The 20165-nt window shown below is 38.0% G+C and overlaps 1 protein-coding gene across 2 annotated transcripts; it reads left to right on the top strand.

The window, feature by feature from the left end:
* Positions 1-15119: 15119 nt before the first annotated feature.
* Positions 15120-19536, top strand: LOC117705771 (olfactory receptor 4K15). Of its 2 annotated transcripts, none has more exons than XM_034498456.2 (3): positions 15120-15299; positions 16717-16824; positions 18311-19536. In XM_034498456.2, exon 3 carries the CDS (start codon positions 18335-18337, stop codon positions 19313-19315), a length of 981 nt encoding a protein of 326 aa, XP_034354347.1. In that variant the 5' UTR covers positions 15120-15299; positions 16717-16824; positions 18311-18334; the 3' UTR covers positions 19316-19536. The 2 variants fall into 2 exon arrangements, with proteins under 2 accessions (XP_034354347.1, XP_076787232.1); XM_076931117.1 differs by having other exon boundaries at positions 16717-16923.
* Positions 19537-20165: the final 629 nt, after the last annotated feature.

Below are 20165 nucleotides of genomic sequence, written 5' to 3'. Positions count from 1 at the left end.
CCACTATTGCCAGAGATAAAGATAAGCTGACTGCAGATCTTCAAGTTTTTGTTCTTTTAGATTCAATCCCCAGTCTCATCCTCAGCTCTCTATCAGGCATTCTTGGGTGACCTCTCTATATTCTGTGCCTTCATTTCAAGGAAATTCATTAGTCATGTGAAATCTCTTAGACCACTAATCTATTCATATTCCTACATATCTCCTCCCTGTATCCAGAAGCAGCTAGTACCTGGAATCCCTAGAGACCACAACTGTCTGGTCCACAGAAATCTTAACTATCAGGAAACACACAGTCATGACTCTCTCCTAAAAATGAGAGAGAAAACAGAAACCAAGAAACAAAACAACCTACAAAAATAAAAAACAGATATCAGTACCTAGAACTATAATCCTCCCGATTCTAAGTGCCTAGACATCAGTGTGAAAATACAATCAATAACAGGCAGAACAATGTGTCTCCACTAGAGCACAGCAACCAAACCACAGCATGTCTTGAACATTTCAACATAAATAAAGCACATAGAAAAAGACCTTAAAATTTTCTGTATGAAGATAATAGAGAGGAAATGAATGAATTTCATACAGAAATCCAGAAAACACCAACCATGGAGCAAATGAATAAAATTGGTCAAGACATGAAAATGGAAATAGAATCAGTTAAAAGAAAACAGCATATTTTGAACAAAAAATTTAGAAACAAGAACAAGAACTATAGAGGTAAGTTTCTCCAGAAGACTACCAGAGATCGAACAGAGAATCTCAGGTTTTGAAGATTTTATAGAAGATGAATATACTAATGCAAGAAAAATTATAGTCTAAGAAACTCCTGACACAAAACAAACAGGAAATCTAGAAGTAAAGTATGAAAAGATCAAATTTAAATATCATAGAAATAGAAGAAAACCAAGTTAAAGGCTGGATAAATATTTTCAACAATAATTATACAAGAGTATTCCCCTACACTATAGATGGAGTTGGCTATAAACATAAAAGAAGCATACAAAACATAAACTAGATTGGACCATAAAAGAACATTCCACAGTACACAGTCCTCAAGATACTAAACATACAGAACAAGAGGAATGAATATTAAATGCTGCAAGGGAAAAAGACAAAGTAACACATGAAGGTAGACCTAAGAGAATCTCCTCTGACTTCTCAGTGATACTCTAAAAGCCAGAAGTGTTTGCACAGATGTAAGATGTGATACAGTTTTTAAGAGACCACAGATGCCAAACCAGATAAACAGACCCAGAAAGTCTTTCAATGCCCATCTATGAAGAAAATAATATATTCCAGAATAAAACCAAATTTAAGCAATATTTATCTATATATCCAACCTAATACTAGATGATAGAACAAAAACTCCAACTAAGGAAATTTACAATGGTGAAAATAAAGAGACTAAATTATCTCAGGCCAGCAAATTCAAATAAAGGGAAGGAAGAAAACAGCACATAGCCACACACAGTACCACCACCATCACCACCACCACCACCACCAACAGCAACAGCAACAACAATAACATCAAAATAACAGGAATCAACAATGATTGGTCCTTGATATTTGTCAACATCAGTAGTCTCAACCACCCAATAAAAAGATACAAACAGAATTAGATATGAAAACAGAATTATCCTTCTGCTGCATACAAGAAACATACCTCAACATCAAGGCTAGTCATCACCACAAGGTAAGAGATTCAAACACATATTTCAAAGTAATGTACAAAAGTAGCAAGCTTATATAACCATTTTAATATTTAACAAAATAGATTTCAAGGCAAAACTCAAAGGAAGAGGTAGGAAAGGGCACTAGATACTAATCAAAAAAACTCTACCTAGATGACATTTCAATTTTTAACATTTTTGCCCCAAACACAAGGCCACCCAAGTTTATGAAAGAAACAGTATTACAGTTTAAATTATATATTGACCCTTACACACTGATAATAATGAGCTTCTATGTCAGCAATAGATTGATCATCCAGACTAACACTATGCAGAGAAATGCTGGAGCTAACTGTCTTAGTTAGGGCTTCCATTACTGTGAAGAGATAACATGACAGAGGTAACTCTTATAAAGGATAACATTTAATTGGGGCTGGCCTACAGGTTCAGAGGTTCACTCCATTATCATCAGGGTAGTAACATGGCAGTGTCCAGGGAGACATGGTGCTGGAGGAGCTGAAAGTTCTACACTTTGATCCAAAGGTAGACAGGAGAATACTGATTTCCATGTGGTTAGGAGGAGAGTCTCAAGGCCCACTCCCAGAGTGACACACTTCATCCAAAAGGGCCACACTGACTCCAACAAGACCTCATCTAAATTTAACCTAAAGTAGTACCCCACAACCTGTCAGGAAGCTAGTACTTTAATTCTGATTTGTTCATAACTGACTACCTTCTTATCCTGCTGACAAATCTCTTGCTTCTGGTTTCCTCTCCCAGAGACCCCTTCTCTGGCCTGGAAATTTTGCTAGTATTTTATTGACCAATTTATCATCAGTGTCCATAAGAGAAATTGATCCAAAATTTTCTTTTTTTGTTGGTTCTTTGTGTGGTTTAGGTATAAGGGTGACTGTGGCCTTATAGAATGAGGTTGTCAATGTTCCTTCTGTTTGTATCTTTCAAAAATAGTTTGAAAAGTGTAAATTTAATTTTTTAAAACCTTAGTTTTAATGATGGTCCTTAAATGTTTTAATCCTCCTTGTAGCCTACCACCCAAAAGAAGTAGTAGGAAAAAAAGGATACAGGGGAAGTAGACCTGAGTAGAAGGGTGCTTTGGAGCAATTTATATCTGTGTTGTCTTGAAATGGGCAATTAAATTCACAGGTTAGCAGAGGCAGCTCCGTCAACTTCCAAACATTTCAAAGATAGACAAGTGGTCCAATTCAGTAGTTGGGAGAGCAAACAGGAATCAGCATTGGTGGCATTACCTAGCAGAGACAGCCAGGCCTCAGGCTCTGCATGAGTTAGCAGGAGGGACCAGCAGGAACACCAGGAAAAGTTCTTGTCTGTTTCTCCCTCAGTGAAGGGAAGATCAGTGAAGACATGAGAACAATAAACATTGCACAACTAACTCTATAACCAAGCCAAGATCAGCCTCTCTCACTATCCATTGAGTTATATTTATATATCATCCAAACATCAAGTGTCCTCCATGGGTTTTGCCTCAGCACTTGAGTCTGTCTCAACTGACATCACTCTGCCAATCAGCCCAAGTCAACAGAAGCAGCAAGAAATTTCAGCATACCATCAGAAGCTTTTTGGTGCATTTCTCTCTATGGAGTCCCTACAAATGCAGCTCAACTACATAACATAAGGCAGAACAATACTTGCGTATTGTTGGCAAAGAACCCTTCATCATGTGTCCTTTCACCTTTTTCCTTTAGCAGGATATTCTTTCTCCTGTGTGTTTGAGCCAAATGTTCCTTCATGAGTCTGCCTTAGTATTTCACCTGTGTCCACTTCAGCTAAATGTTTCTTCATGTGTTTGCCCCTGAAAAACACCATCCAACAGATTTGCCAAAGAACCCTTAAGTTTCTTCTTCAGAAGAGTATTGGTATTAGGTCTTCTTTGAAATTCTGGCAGAATTCAGAACTAAGCACATGACTCTGTGCTTTTTTGTTTGAGAGATATTTTAATGACGGCTTTTATTTCCTTATGGGTTATAGATGTTGGAGCATCTTTTGGGTATATGCCCAGGAGTAGAATACCTGGATTCTCAGGTAGATAAATACTATGTCCAATTTTCTGAAAAACCTCCAGACTGATTGGTAGAGTGGTTGTACCAGCTTACAATACCACCAAAAATGGAGGAGTGTTCTCCTTTCTCCACATACTCACCAGCATCTGCTATCACCTGAGTTTTTGATCTTGGCCATTCTGACCGGTGTGAAGTGGAATCTCAGGGTTGTTTTGATTTTCATTTCCCTGATGACTAAGGATGATGAACATTTCTTTAGGTGCTTCTCAGCCATTCGAGTTTCCTCAGTTGAGAATTCTTTGTTTAGCTCTGTACCCCCTTTTTAATAGAGTTATTTGGTTGTCCAGAGTCTAATTTCTTGATATATATATAGATAGATATAGATATAGATATAGAGATATAGATATAGATATTGGATATTAGCCCAGTATCAGATGTAGGATTGGTAAAGATCTTTTCCCAATCTGTTGGTTGCCATTTTGTCCTATTGACAGTGTGTCCTTTGCCTTACATAAGTGTGAGGAGCCGAATTCGCCATTAAAAGATGGCGCAGGCTTCTGCTTCCTGGTTCTTCACGGAAGCTTTACTTGAGAATGCGCCTGCGCATGGCACGAAAACCGAGTATGACAATTGGATGAAAGATTTGAGCCAATGAGGGATCTGCACGTCTCACAAAGCTCTATTTAAGCAGCGGGCTTTCTGAGCTCCGCGTCCTTCCCTCCACCTCACCATCTTGAAGAGCTGTTCAATAAATGCTGTCAGAAGAATCCTGTGTGTGGCGTTCTCCTTATCAGCGAGGCCGGGTACCGAAACCCGGGCGGAGCCGAACGTCTCGGAGTTTTGACCAGTCACGAAGGACCCTGTTGGCTCGCAGAGGATTCAGAACTGGCGGTGCGGAGAGTCTAGACACTTTTCTGCAAGGTATGGCAGATCTTGTTTGGCTTGCCATTGCTCTTTTTGTTTGGGCGGTGATAGTCCTTGCTTGTTGTTTGTGTCTTAATTGTCATCAAGAGGGGAAAGAGTGCACTTACCCCCCCCACCCCCCCATGTTTACAGGAACTGTAAGTCACAGGTAGAAAACTGTGCCAGTTCGCCCACTCCTATAGATAAAGGAAGCATGGGCAAACAGCAAATAAAGCCGCTTCTCGCAGTGATGCAGGCGTTGCTGCAGGAACGTGGTTTGAAGATTCCGGGGAGGGTTTTGATCAATTTTTTAAAGGAAGTGGACCGAGTTGCTCCGTGGTTTGTCACCACCGGATTCTTATTTAAAGGCTCCTGGGATAATCTCGGAGCTGACTTGATCAGTGAAAAGGAAAAAGGGAAGTTAAGACCAGGGACATGGCCAATATATAAAATGGTTAGAGCTTGCATAGAAGACATTAATTGCCAAGAAAAAGTGAAAGAGGGACAGAGAGTTCTGGCAGAACATCAAGATAGCCTATCAGAAGCAGAAAAGGGAGAGAGCGCTAATAAAATAGAAAAGAAAACTAGGATAGAGAAGAAAATTAAGAATGAGAAACCAAATAAACAGAAAACAGAAAAGGAGGATACCCCAAAAAGGGATCCTCATAATAAAGTGAAAAAACATGTAAAATTATTATATCCTGTTTTGAGTGAATTTAGTAACTTGAGAATAGATTCGTCCTCTTCCTCATCTTCAGAGGAGATGTCCTTGGGGGAGGAGGAGGAGGACACGTCATCAACTTCCTCATTGGAGGGGAGTTCCCCTGAGCCTCTCAATTTGGAGAAACAGAGGGAACTAGAAGAGGAGGCGGCTCATTATGAGTCCGAGAGATACAGGCGGGATCTGCCTTACACACCAGGGTATGTCCCGTCTGCCCCATCGATAAAGGAGGTAGCTAAGATAGAAATGAAAGGACCAAAAGAGAAACTAAAAAAGATATCATCAAATTCTCTTATTACTGCCAAGGAGATTAAAAGGATAAGAGTAGCCTTTCCTGTCTGGGAGGATGCCAATCAGGCTAGACACCACTCTCCATTGGATTTGAAGCAATTAAAGGCCTTGGCTGAGTCGGTACAGACTTATGAAGTTAATGCCTCCTTTACTCAAGCCCTAATTGACAGGCTTACAGCCAATGCCATGACACCAGAAGATTGGTATAATACAGTTAAGGCCTGTTTAACCATGGGACAGTATCTGGATTAGAAGTCTGTTTTTCATGAACATTGTACCTTACAGGCAAGACAGAATACTGTCCAGGGGCATCCACAATGGAATTTTGACATGCTTACGGGACAGGGACAGTGGACAGTTAATCAGACAGCCTACCCTATAGAGGTATATGAGCAGATCAATAAAGCAGCTGTGAAGGCGTGGAAAAGTCTGCCTAATAAAGGTCAGGTTACAGGGAACCTGACCAAGATTATCCAAGGGGGCAATGAGCCATTTTCAGACTTTGTGGCTAGAATGATGGAAGCAGCAGGGAGAGTTTTTGGAGATGCTGAGACGGCTATGCCTCTCATAGAACAACTTGTTTTTGAGCAATGTACTCGAGAATGTAGAAATGCTATTACACCTTGGAAAGGAAAAGGATTGAATGCCTGGATGAAAGCTTGCAGGGAGATAGGAGGACCCTTATCTAATGCCGGATTAGCGGCTGCTGTTTTAACAGTGCAAAGGGCCTCTAATATTAAATGCTTTAAGTGTGGGAGGATGGGACATATACAGAGACAATGCAGAGCTTCTAACCCCAGTAGCCAGGCTAGCCCTAAACAGCCTGGGATGTGCCCTAGATGTAATAAAGGGAAACACTGGGCAAATGAGTGTAGATCAGTCAAAGATTACAAAGGCCGACCATTCACTTCTCAGCCAAAAAACGGGCAGCCGGGCCCACGTCCCCAGGGCCCATAAATGTATGGGGCAATAAAGGAAGTACAGAACCAGTCCTCGCTGCAATAAAAGAAGAATCAGGCTCTGTGGGATTGGACCTCTGTGCCACCACCAGAGCAGTATTAACACCCACCATGGGGTGTCAGCCCATACCCTCTGATTTTTCAGGCCCTCTGCCTAATGATACAGTAGGATTGGTGTTAGGGAGATCATCAACAATCTTAAAAGGATTAGTTGTTCACCCTGGAGTTATAGATCAAGATTTTACTGGCCAAGTAAAAATCATGTGCTCTTCGCCAAAGGGAATTAGTTCTATAAGCCCTGGTGATAGAATTGAGCAACTTTTGATTCTTCCCAGCCTCCATTCTTTATTCCCTAGCAAAAATGTAGTTAGAGGAGAACAGGGATTCGGTTCATCCGGAGGCCAAAATGTTTTTATTTCCTTAGATCTAGATAAAAGGCCCACCTTAGAACTTAAAATACAAGGCAAATCCTTTACAGGACTTCTAGATACAGGAGCAGACACTACCATTATATCCACCACTTGGTGGCCAAAGGCTTGGCCTGTTAATCGTTCCTCGCGAACCTTACAAGGTCTGGGCTATGAGTCTACCCCCGATATTGGTGCGAAAACATTGTGTTGGGAGGATTCTGAAGGCCGACAAGGAACCGTGATTCCTTATGTTCTACCACTACCCATTAATTTATGGGGAAGAGATATTCTTAAACAAATGGATTTTAGACTTACCAATAATTATTCTGTACAGAGTCAAGATATGATTAAGAACATGGGGTGTGTTCCAGGAAGAAAGTTGGGAAAGACATTACAGGGCAGAACCAACTCAATCAATGCTGTAGAAAAACAAGACGAAAGAGGACTGGATTTTTCCTAGGGGCCATTGAGGATGCCTTGCCTATACCCTGGTTGTCAGAGGAACCTGTATGGGTTCCTCAGTGGCCGTTAACCTCTGAAAAATTAGAAGCAGCAAAATCCTTAGTCCAAGAGCAATTACAATTAGGACATCTAGAGATTTCCCGGTCCCCATGGAATACGCCCATATTTGTTATTAAGAAAAAATCAGGCAGGTGGCGGCTGCTGCATGATCTTAGAGCTATTAATAATCAAATGCAGTTGTTGGGATCAATCCAGAAGGGACTCCCATTGTTGGCCGCCTTACCCAGGCATTGGGAAATTATTATAGTGGATATTAAAGATTGTTTCTTTTCAATACCCCTACATCCTAAAGATAAAATCAGGTTCGCCTTTACGCTTCCCAGTATTAATCATGAAGAACCAGATCAAAGATATCAGTGGAAGGTCTTGCCACAGGGCATGGCGAACAGCCCCACTATGTGCCAAATATATGTTTCATCAGCCATTGAACCAGTAAGAAAACAGTTTCCAAAACTTAGAATTTGTCATTACATGGATGACATACTTTTGTGTGCCAACAATGGAGAGGTTTTAAGACAAACATTTGCCATGTTAATTACTGCCTTACGACAGAAAGGCTTAGTCATAGCTCCTGAAAAGGTTCAAGAGGGAGAGGTAGGAAAATTCCTGGGAGCAATGACTACTCCTGATTATGTGAGACCACAAAAAAATAACTATTAGGAGAGATATGTTGAAAACCCTAAATGATTTTCAAAAATTGTTAGGGGATATTAATTGGATTCGCCCTTATCTAAAGCTGACTACAACTGAGCTTCAACCCCTATTTAAGATATTGGAGGGGGACCCTAATATCACCTCATCAAGAGAGTTAACTCCTGAAGCATCAAAGATATTGGATAAAGTAGAATCCGTTATACAATTGGCTCAGTTAGACAGGATTAATCCTGAATTATCTTTCCAATTATGCATTATTTCTTCCCCACAACAGCCTACTGCTGTGCTTTGGCAACAGGGACCATTGTTATGGATCCATCCACACAATTCTCCTGGGAAAATACTTGAATATTATCCTACTGCCGTAGCTGAGTTGGCTTTGAAGGGACTTCAACTAGCTGTAACACATTTTGGGCGATACCCTGACACGATTGTATGCCCTTATACCATGCATCAAATTCAAATGTTGTGTGCCTCACAAGATGCATGGGCAATTTTGAGGTGTTCATTTCCAGGAGATATAGATAATCATTATCCCAAACATCCTTTGTTACAGTTTACTCTTAACAATGCCTTTATTTTTCCTAAAGTGACCAAAAGTATGCCTATTTCAGGAGCCCTAGATATTTATACAGATGGGTCAAAAACAGGCATTGGTAGTTATGTGGTTAATAAAGTCCATACTCAGATTAAGTTTAGTTATACATCACCACAATTAGTAGAATGCGCCATTGTGGCTGTGGTGTTACAGAAATTTTCTGAACCTATCAATATTATTTCAGATTCACATTATGTTGTCACAGCTGTTAGACAACTTGAAGTAACTGATTTTATTCATCCTAGAAGCACTGTTGTAGAGGTCTTTAAGAGTATTCAAAAATGTATCAGGAATAGGAAGTATCCATTTTTTATTCAGCATATGAGGACACATACCTTGCTCCCCGGACCCATGTCTTATGCAAATGCAATTGCTGATAATGCTACCAAAGAATTATATTGGGCAAGCTCACCCTTAGAAAATGCAGTTGAATTTCATAAGCTGTATCATGTTCTAGCTAATACCTTGAGGTTGAAGTTCCAGCTAACGCGTGCTGAGGCATGAGATATTGTTCTTAAATGTGCCTCCTGTGCGGAATTTAGACCTCCCTCACTTATAGGAGTTAACCCTAGAGGTTTACAACCTCTTCATGTTTGGCAAATGGATGTCACGCATTATAATGTCTTTGGGAAACAGAAATTTCTCCATATTTCCGTTGATACATGTTCTGGAGTTATTCATGCCACCCCCCTTACAGGAGAAAAGGTGTCCCATGTCATAACTCATTGTTTGGAGGCATGGGCTGCTTGGGGAAAGCCCATTCAGTTGAAAACTGATAATGGACCAGCATACACTTCAAAAGCATTCCACCAATTTTGTATACAACTTGGTGTATGCCACATGACTGGCCTACCATACAATCCTCAGGCACAAGGAATTGTGGAGCGTGCCAATGGCACGCTGAAAACCTATTTACAAAAGCAAAAGGGAGGAATAGGCCCCAATATGGGACCTAAAACTTCTATTTCCCTTGCCTTATTTACATTAAATTTTTTAAACTTGGATGCTGATGGGTGGTCTGCAGCTGACAGACATGTTACGCCCTCTCACACTACTAAAGAGAGTGTTAAATGGAAGGATGTCTTATCTAATCAATGGAAGGGCCCGGATCCGGTTTTGGTAAGATCTAGGGGAGCTGTTTGTGTTTTTCCGCAAGATCAAGAGAATCCCATTTGGATCCCCACAAGATTAACTCGGACAGTGGAAGATTATGAAGCACTTGTCTCTTCCATTGAAGATAGTGTTTTTGGAGATACTGATAATGGTGGTAATGGGGGTGACCAGATGGGGAATTATGTCAACATTCCCATTGCCTATGCCGGTAATGTATGATGCACAGGTTTTTCCCTGATTCTTTATTACAAATGACTCCTTGGGCTTGCCTTTTTACCCATGGATGATAATGTTACCTCAGTTAAAGATAACAGATCAATGTTTTTGAATGGCAGCCTCTGTTTTACTACATCTTGGAGCAGTTCCAACCAATTATTAGTAAATTTCCGGGGCTGTGTGTTACCTCCATTCAATATGAAAATTTTACTCGGGTAGCTAACCTTTTAAGAATCTTATCTCAGGCCGGGCGGTGGTGGCACACGCCTTTAATCCCAGCACTTGGGAGGCAGAGGCAGGCGGATTTCTGAGTTTGAGGCCAGCCTGGCCTACAGAGTGAGTTCCAGGACAGCCAGAACTACACAGAGAAACCCTGTCTCGAAAAACCAAAAAAAAAAAAAAAAAAAAAAAAAAAAAAGAATCTTATCTCAGCAGCTATTGCAGAATTGGACGGCTGATTTTGATGAGACCATGCGACGATTGCGGATTGCTATCGTCCAGATCAATTCTACTCACTTGGATTTCTCCCTGACCCAGGGACTTTCCTCGTGGATCTCTTCGGTCTTTTCTTACTTTAAGGAATGGGTGGAGGTAGGGTTATTTGGCTGCATGATCTTTGGGGGAGTGCTGCTTACCCTCTGGTTGCTCTGCAAATTCAAACAACAACATCAAAAGGATAAGGTGGTGATCACACAAGCATTGCTTGCCGTGGAGCAGGGAACATCCCCTCAAGCTTGGTTGAATCTGCTTAAACAATGAGACACCATCACTTAACAGGATATCCTGAGGGCTCGTGTTCCCATTGCACCAGGTATCCTAGTGGTGGTCCTCCACACTTCCCGGGGCTCAGGTTCCCATTGCACAAGATAAAAGGTGTGGAGGGTCTCGTACTGTTTAACTGCCTTGAACGCCTATCGGTAGAACAGTGGGCTAGATCGGCAACCTAACAGTCCTCCATTGTTGTTGCAGTTTAATAAGGAAGGGGGAGATGTGAGGAGCCGAATTCGCCATTAAAAGATGGCGCAGGCTTCTGCTTCCTGGTTCTTCACGGAAGCTTTACTTGAGAATGCGCCTGCGCATGGCGCGAAAACCGAGTATGACAATTGGATGAAAGATTTGAGCCAATGAGGGATCTGCACGTCTCACAAAGCTCTATTTAAGCAGCGGGCTTTCTGAGCTCCGCGTCCTTCCCTCCACCTCACCATCTTGAAGAGCTGTTCAATAAATGCTGTCAGAAGAATCCTGTGTGTGGCGTTCTCCTTATCAGCGAGGCTGTGCGCTACACATAAGCTTTGTAATTTTATGAGATCCCATTTGTCAATTCTTGATCTTAGTGCATAAGCCACTGGTGTTCTGTTCAGGAACTTTTTCCATGTGCCTAAGTATTCAAGGGTCTTCCCCACCTTCTCTTCTATTAGTTTCAGTGTATCTGGTTTTATGTGAAGGTTCTTTATCCACTTGGACTTGAGCTTTGTACAAGGAGATAAGAATGGATCAATTTGCATTCTTCTACATGTTGTCCTCCAGTTGAACCAGCACCATTTGTTGAAAATGCTGTCCTTTTACCACTGGAGGGTTTTAGCTCCTTTGTCAAAGATCAAGTGACCATAGGTGTGTGGGTTCATTTCTGGATCTTCAATTCTATTCCATTGATCTTCCTGCCTGTCTCTGAACCAATATCATGCAGCATTTTGTTTTTGTTTTTGTTTTTAATCACTATTGCTCTGTAGTACAGTTTGAGGTAAGGTATGGTGATTCCCCCAGAAGTTCTTTTATTGTTGAGAATAGTTCTTGATATCTTGGGTTTTTTGTTATTCCAAATGAATTTGCAAATTGCTCTTTCTATCTCTATGAAGAATTGATTTGAAATTTTGATGGGGATTGTGTTGAATATATAGATTGCTTTTGGCAAGCTGTCTATTTTTACTAAATTAATCCTGCTAATCCAGGAGCATGGGAGACCTTTACATCTTCTGAGATCTTCTTCCATTTCTTTCTTCAGAGACTTGAAGTTCTTGTCATACAGATTTTTCACTTGCTTGGTTAGATTCACACCAAGGTATTTTATGTTATTTGTGACTATTGTGAAGGGTGTCATTTCCCTAATTTCTTTCTTAGCCTGATTATACTGTGCATAGAAAAAGGCTACTGATTTGTTTGAAGTAATTTCATATCCAGCCACTTTGCTGAAATTGTTTATCAGGTTTAGGAGTTCTCTGGTGGAAATTTTGGGGTCACTTAAGTATACTACCATATCATCTGCAAATAGTGATATTTTGACTTCTTCCTTTCCAGTTCGTATCCCTTTGACCTTTTGTTGTCTAATTGCTCTGGCTAGAACTAGAACTTCACATACTATATTGAATAGGTACAGAGAGAGTGAGCAGTCTTGCCTAGTCCCTGATTTTAGTGTGATTGCTTCAAAATGTTCTCCATTTAGTTTGATGTTGGCTACTGGTTTGCTTTTTCTATTTTTAGTTATGGGCCTTGAATTCCTGTATTTTTTTTAAGACTTTTACAATAAAAGGGTGTTGAATTTTGTCAAATGCTTTCTCAGCATCTAGTGAGATGATCATGCGGTTTTGTTTCATTGAGTTTGTTTATATAGTTGATTACATTGATGGATTTCCATATATGGAACCATCCCCACATTCCTGGGATAAAGCCTACTTGATCATGATGGATGATTGTTTTGATGTGTTCTTGGATTTAGTTTGTGAGAATTTTATTGAGTATTTGTGCATTGATATTCATAAAGGAGGTTGGTCTGAAGTTCTCTTTCCAGTTGGGTGTTTGTGTGATTTAGGAAAGAGCGTAATAGTGACTTCATAGAATGAATTGGGTACTGTTCCTTCTGTTTCTATTTTATGGAATAGTTTGAAGAGAATTGGTACTAGGTCTTCTTGGAAGTTTTATAAATTTCTGCACTAAAACCATCTGGTCCTGTTTTGGGGGCCGACTTTTAGCCTCCTTTTGGTTTTAGGTGATTGGCTGGCTCCCCAGGACTGCTCAGGGCACCAACACAGACTGGAAGGATATATGTGCTTCTCAGGTGACTAGCATGTAATATCTTTTGATGATTAGTATTGTGAGCAAATTTTCTGAGATTCTGTAAAGAATGCACCTTAAACTAAACTAAAAGGGTAATTGACTGACTAAAGTTCAATGATTCTGAAAACTTTGTAATGGTACAGGAAGATTGATAAACAGAAGAAATATGTTAGAATTTATTAACTTAGCAGACTACACTAACTTCCATTGATCAAAAGACTAAGAATGTAAACATAGACAACAAGATTGTAAACAGTCATACTCTGTATATATTTTTACTGTTATGGTAAAATAGTCTAACAAAAAGGAAAATGTAGGGAAAGTTTTTATTTCAGCTTATACTTCCAGGTAACAGTATACATCATTCAGAGAGGTCAGGGCAAGAACTCAAAGCAGGAACTAAAACAGAGACCTGAGAGGAATGCTGCTTACTACTGTGATACACTTGAAAAACAACAACAAAAACAACATCTTTATTGTTTTTCAACCAATCTCAAAGAAAGAGATAGAAATAGACATTAGAAATTAGAGATATTTGTGTTCATGGATATTAGAATTAACACTATAAAAACTGTCATTTTCTGAAATGCCATTTATGGATTCAATGCAATCCCTTTCAAACTACTTAGCTCATTCTTCACAAAAATTGAAAACACAAAATGTATCTTAAACTTTTAATGGAACTACAGAAGAACTGAAATGATCCTGAGTAAAACAAGCAATGTGAGAGGGATTACTATTCTAGAAATCAAATTATATTACAGAACCATAATAGTAAATACAGCACTGTATTGGCACAAAGAAAATTAGACTAATGAAACAAAATTCAAGACCCAAATATGACTTTGATTAACTACAATTATCTAGTAGTTTGCAATGATGACAGAAGCATGAGCTGGGTAAAAGATATCATCTTCAACAAAGGGTACCGGGAAAAGTGGATATCTACATAAAGAAACATAAGATAAAATACATATTTATCAACTTGCCAAAGGCTAATTCCATTTGACCAAAATCATAAATGTGACACCTGAAACAGCAAAACTTGTAGAAGAAAAGGTAGGCAGTAGTTATATTTTAATGGGTTCCATATCCGAAAGTTAGGTCCTGAATATCAAATAACTGTTTATATTAATTAACCACACAAAGTTTTATATTGTGAGATCTGGATATAAACTTCAATTCACAGGATGTTTCTGGAGATGTCAGATTGTTTCACTGTATTTTGAGCATTAATAATAGTAATACTAACATGAAAATGTAAATTTATCTTCAAATTCTGTATGTGAATATAGATGAGAAGTGTATAGGTGTACAAATACAAATAAAATGCATACTTAGAGATATTGTGTTTACATTTTATCCTGGGGAATTTATAAGGACGGATTTGATACTACTTTTTGATACACTGAAGTATGTGTCTGATGTTATAAGCATACTTATGTGTATGAGGTAGAAAGGTAGAATATTGTTTAAATGATCAACTATGCACATGACAAGTTAATAATGACCTTAGTCTAGAATCCTTCTCTTAGATACAAAGCATATAATTATACATGCTTCTAAAAATTAACACAGCATGGTATTTATTAGTTCTGTGGTATGAACTAATAATATGAAATATGAAAAGTCACATGACTTCTCATCAAGTACTGACCCTCTCACTGGTACTCATATAGAGCAGTCCTGAAGCATAATGAACTAATCAAAACTTACTCCCTGATATTTTTCATCATATAGTATATTCTGTAACAAAATAAATCATTTTGTTGGTTCTTGTTCTATTTGTGGAATCCTTGAAGTGTTCTTGTGAGTAAACAAACTCTCTCATGTAATTATCTCTAATGGAAGCAATTTCTGTAATTCTAACTCTCATGTGGGTCTCTTGGTCACTACAGTCCAGTGACGTCAATTCACAATTAGCTTCTAATCACTGCAATGGCTTTTTTATATATCTCAGTGTTGATGATAGTAATAGTCAGAAGTCTTAAGGATGAAAATTGAACTTTGAAAAGTCATGAGTGTCCTGCCTTTGTCACCTATTCATTGGCTCCTGCAGAACTGTGCTGCTCTTCTTTGGTGCTTATAAAAGGGGAAAAGAGTACTGTTTTCTGGACCTTTAGATAAGTCAGGAGAGATGTTCTTATGACATGTAAGTAAATGTATACACTTACAGATGCAATGCAAATATTAATGACATATCATAGATTTACATTTTTGGAGGATTCTAAAAGTTATTTGTGGTCATATAATTTAATATTTTTGAACAGAAGCACCAAATATATACAGTTAGACTAAATTCATGGCAATTTCTATAACAGAACTATTTTGAAACTTTTTTCTCATATTTCAGATTCTTGACTTTCCAAATTTCCCCCACATCCATAGAGTTCCCACATCCAGTGTACTTGAATGCAGTCGCTTATAGTTACAGACAGTAAATCTATTACTTTGTTTTTTTAAGTAAAGTTATTGCTATCTCTAGAGTGATGTACAAGTAAATTCTTTCTTTTTGTTAATGACTATAGTAGATTATGGAATAACCACATATTCCATTCAGTGGTAGGCAAACAAAGTGTTTTTGTTTCTGTATATCTCCAAAGAGATGAGTAAGACATCAATAAGTGTCCAGTAACAGCAATTGTGATATAACTGATCCATTTTGAGTTATGAATCTAAAAGCCAGAAATGTTTAAAAGTTGGTGAAATTTGCATCTGTGAAACAAAGATTTATGAGTCTTGTGGACTACATATTCTTCCTTAGTTCATCTAGAAGTCCTAATACCTGAATAAAAAGGATTGGAGAAAGAGTTACACATTAAATGTCTAGTACTGGGGAACCAAAGATCACTGTGTCCATCGATATCTGTAGAGATGAATTTGTATTTAGATATTGTAAGAACTGAAAATCAGTTTTATATAAGCACATCCAATTGGAAACACATTTTGGTATGAGTTATGGCAGGCAATATGATGAAATTATCAAATAATAATTATTATATTAAATTAGAATAAATGTAATCTAAGATAACACACTGCATCTTAAGTATAATTATAAACTTTTAGACATCATGGAGTTCTCACTTCAATAATCAACTGAGAGGCATTTTTGGTGGTTTTTGTTTTTATTTTGTTTCTTTTTATAACTATTTAATATATAAGACTTATGAATCCTTACAGGTTAAAAAGACCCAGACAGGGTCACATAGGTACTCAATAACATAATTACAATCTAGCATGACATTGTTTTCATTCATCAATACAGAATTAATTTATGGCAGATAAAATGTGAAAACTTTTTATCTAACATAAAATGTGCAAGACAAAGAATGCAATCAATTTATCAATGTTTCTAAATGATCAAGGAATGATTAATAAGAGTTTATAATTTTTATGGAGGTAGATATAAATCTATAACAGGGTATAGCACTAGGTCTTGAAGGAATCAATACTTTTGTACTTATAGACTACTGAAATTAAAAAGGGATTATATGGGAAATATAGTTAAAGTCCATATTACTACTGCTTTTATTTCACACACTAAGTTTTAGTACTCTATTTTCCCAAAGATTTTCAAGAGTCCCAGGAGTCACTGACAGTGGAAGAAGTCAAGTTTACAGGAGATTGAGAGAAGTTATTGGAGCCCAGTTCCTGGTTTAATCTACTAATATGATCGGGTTGGATGTTCTCTTTTAAATTTGCTGCTCACAAATGCTTCTGTCAAACTGCCCAAGGAAGCTGCTTCTGATTCTTTCCTACTTACTCTTTCTTATGGGGTATTTATAAAATTCCAGTAAATTGTTTCTACTTGTATTACTTTCTTTCCTGCCTGTAAAGATCCTTTGTGACAGGAATCTAAGAGGTAGAACTTCAGAAAAATAAGGCAGATGTTAAAAATTTCAGAAAAACGTGGTACACTTTTTAATATCTTGGTACACTTGCTTTTGATGGAATAAGTAGAAAAAACACAAATTACTTCCTTGCTGGGTTCTAACAAGTTAAATCCATGAAATCCAATATTATTCTCCAGATTTGTTTCTGGAAGATATTTAAGATTACTCGTCATGTTTTGTCGTATATGTAAATCAGTAGTGATACTCAAGCAGAGATAAGGAAATAAACAGTTATGGTCTAAAAAGACATTGATATTCACAGTTTTCAGAGGCTGGAAATATTAAAAAGACATCTTTAAAAACGTGATTTAGATGACAATGATCTTCAAATTGAGAATATTCAATGTCTCTTTGCAAATTGCTTTGCAATTTTCCTATTTTTGTACATGTCTGCAAGCTATAGATTACTTATATAATAAAAAACAAGGTAAAATGCAGTAAATTCAGATAAATATAGGACATAGTACATGTGTAGGAAAGCAAACATTCTCACAGTATAAATTCCTAAAGCACACAATCAGTGTGTGTGTGTGTGTGTGTGTGTGTGTGTGTGTGTGTTTTCCAATAAAATTTCTGTAAATATTAGCACTAGCTGCTGTGTATGAAGAAGGTTACCATCGCCCAGGCTTAAATGAAAGCAATGTATGTATCAGATTTCTCCATAAGGAGAAACCTTATGAGGACCTGAGTGACAGGGAAACAATGTTCTGTGAAGTAACCATCTTCCAATTTTGCCAAGATTTTGTATTTTACTTTACAGGATTTATAATTGGAGAGAAGGAGACAATTTGTAGTTACTAAGTGTGAAGGTCCTTTATGATAGATTAGTTTAAACAGAAATCCAGAGCTGCCTCTCTTTATAGCTATAAATGTCATGAGAGCATAACATGTTTGTGCAAGGGCAAAACAAGAAGTGTACACTTCATTAAGTTTTCACAAAGTGAACAAAATCATCAGGCATAATAAGCAACAAACTTACTAGTATTCAGTGTTCTTCCTGTTCTTCTCTCCTGTTCAAGGCTGACTAATGGCAGGTTTCTAAAAACCATGTAATCGCTTTGTTTAATTTCAGGATTTATTTAACTAGATTCATACAACATTGAATTGCATTAGTTATGTAATTGTTGAATAACTCAAGAAACTCCATGTATAGAAACACCATATATGTAGATATATGTATGTGAGTGTGTATGTGTGTGTGTATAGGCTGTAACTGAGAAATGAAGAGAAACTTATTTAACTTACTGGTTTCTATTCTGTTTCCATTCAGATAACTGAAGACAACTGTCTTCCAATGTCAATGAATGAAACAAATTACTCTCGTGTGACAGAGTTTGTACTGCTGGGCCTGTCTAGTTCAAAGGAGCTCCAGCCTTTCCTGTTTCTCATATTCTCACTGCTTTACCTAGCAATACTGCTGGGCAACTTCCTCATCATCCTCACAGTGACTTCAGACTCACGACTTCACACCCCCATGTACTTTCTGCTTGCAAACCTATCGTTTATAGATATATGTGTAGCCTCTTTTGCTACCCCCAAAATGCTTGCTGACTTTCTGGTTGAACAAAAAACTATATCTTTTGAAGCCTGCTTGGCTCAGATTTTCTTTGTTCATCTCTTTACTGGTGGTGAGATGGTACTCCTTGTATCCATGGCCTATGATCGCTATGTTGCAATATGCAAACCCCTCCACTACATGACAATCATGAGTCGCCGCGTGTGTATCATTCTCGTCATCATCTCCTGGTTTGTGGGTTTCATCCATACAACCAGCCAGTTGGCATTCACCGTTAACTTGCCATTTTGTGGTCCTAACCAGGTGGACAGTTTTTTCTGTGATCTCCCACTGGTGACCAAGCTAGCTTGCATAGACACTTATGTTGTCAGCTTGCTAATAGTTGCAGATAGTGGGTTTCTTTCCATGAGTTCATTTCTTCTCTTGGTCGTCTCCTACACTGTGATTCTCATTACTGTTAGGAATCGCTCCTCTGCTAGCATGGCCAAGGCCCGATCCACCCTAACTGCTCATATCACTGTAGTCATACTATTTTTTGGACCATGCATCTTCATCTATGTGTGGCCCTTTAGCAGCTATTCAGTTGACAAAGTCCTTGCTGTGTTCTACACCATCTTCACACCCATTTTAAACCCAGTTATCTACACTCTGAGAAACAAAGAGGTGAAAGCAGCTATGTCAAAGCTGAGGGGTCGCTATCTGAAACCTGGACAGGTTTCTTCATTGATAAGAAATGTTCTTATTCTGGAAACAAAGTAAAATTACAGGACTAGCAGCATTTTTGTTTTTCTTCTAATACATTTCCAAAATATAATTGCCTTTACTTCTAAAGGTAGTCATTTAATATGTGGGGTGTTTAAAGGCTTACTATGCATTTCATGAAATTTAATATTCCTTCAATTATTTTTGTTTGGTGCTATTTTTCTTCTTGTTTTGCAAATCAAGAGGGTTTTAAAATTAAAGTTTGTTTTTCATGTAAATGATGTTTTCGAATTCATTGATTTGCAAATACATTTTGCCTTGTGTTTAGAAATAATTATGAAAGGATTGCTATGGCAAGTTAGAAAAAGAAAGAAAGAAAGAAAGAAAGAAAGAAAGAAAGAAAGAGAAAGAGAGAGAGAGAGAAATTATTTTCATCCTTCAACAGAACCTTTAAAATTCATTGTATGTGAGAACATATTGCCTTTTGCTATTTTGAAGCTTCATTTAGAGAAACCAGAAATGCATGGTTGTAAGAATTTTTTAATGGTGCATATAAATATGAACATTTTGCTTAATATTCATCTTTGGATAGGAATTAGAATTAGATAATAATAATTAAGAATTCATACACAACAGGAAATGGTATGGCCAATTTACAATATTAGGGGTCATACAACAATTTTGGTAGATCGGCTAAAATGAGTGACCTATAATGAGGACAGATGTATGCATTAGCGTTGTTTGGAATCCTTGTTATCACATAAGTTGTCCTCCACAGAGGAGAAAATCAAAAGGAGGACAACATTATTACCAGTTGACTGATTTTGTTTGTTCCTCAAGTGCACACACATATACTACATTGATTAAGTACAACAGAAACCATGGGTGATATTGTGGATGCTTTTGA

This window comes from Arvicanthis niloticus, chromosome 3 (genome assembly GCF_011762505.2).
Source record: "Arvicanthis niloticus isolate mArvNil1 chromosome 3, mArvNil1.pat.X, whole genome shotgun sequence".
In the NCBI taxonomy this organism is placed as follows: domain Eukaryota; kingdom Metazoa; phylum Chordata; class Mammalia; order Rodentia; family Muridae; genus Arvicanthis; species Arvicanthis niloticus.
The sequence above is the reverse complement of the archived record's forward strand: the minus strand, read 5'-3'. Positions and strand labels throughout refer to the sequence as shown.

Bases quoted from the DNA above. Each gene is read 5' to 3' on its own strand.
- LOC117705771 (XM_034498456.2), top strand. From the start codon at position 18,335: ATGTCAATGAATGAAACAAATTACTCTCGTGTGACAGAGTTTGTACTG.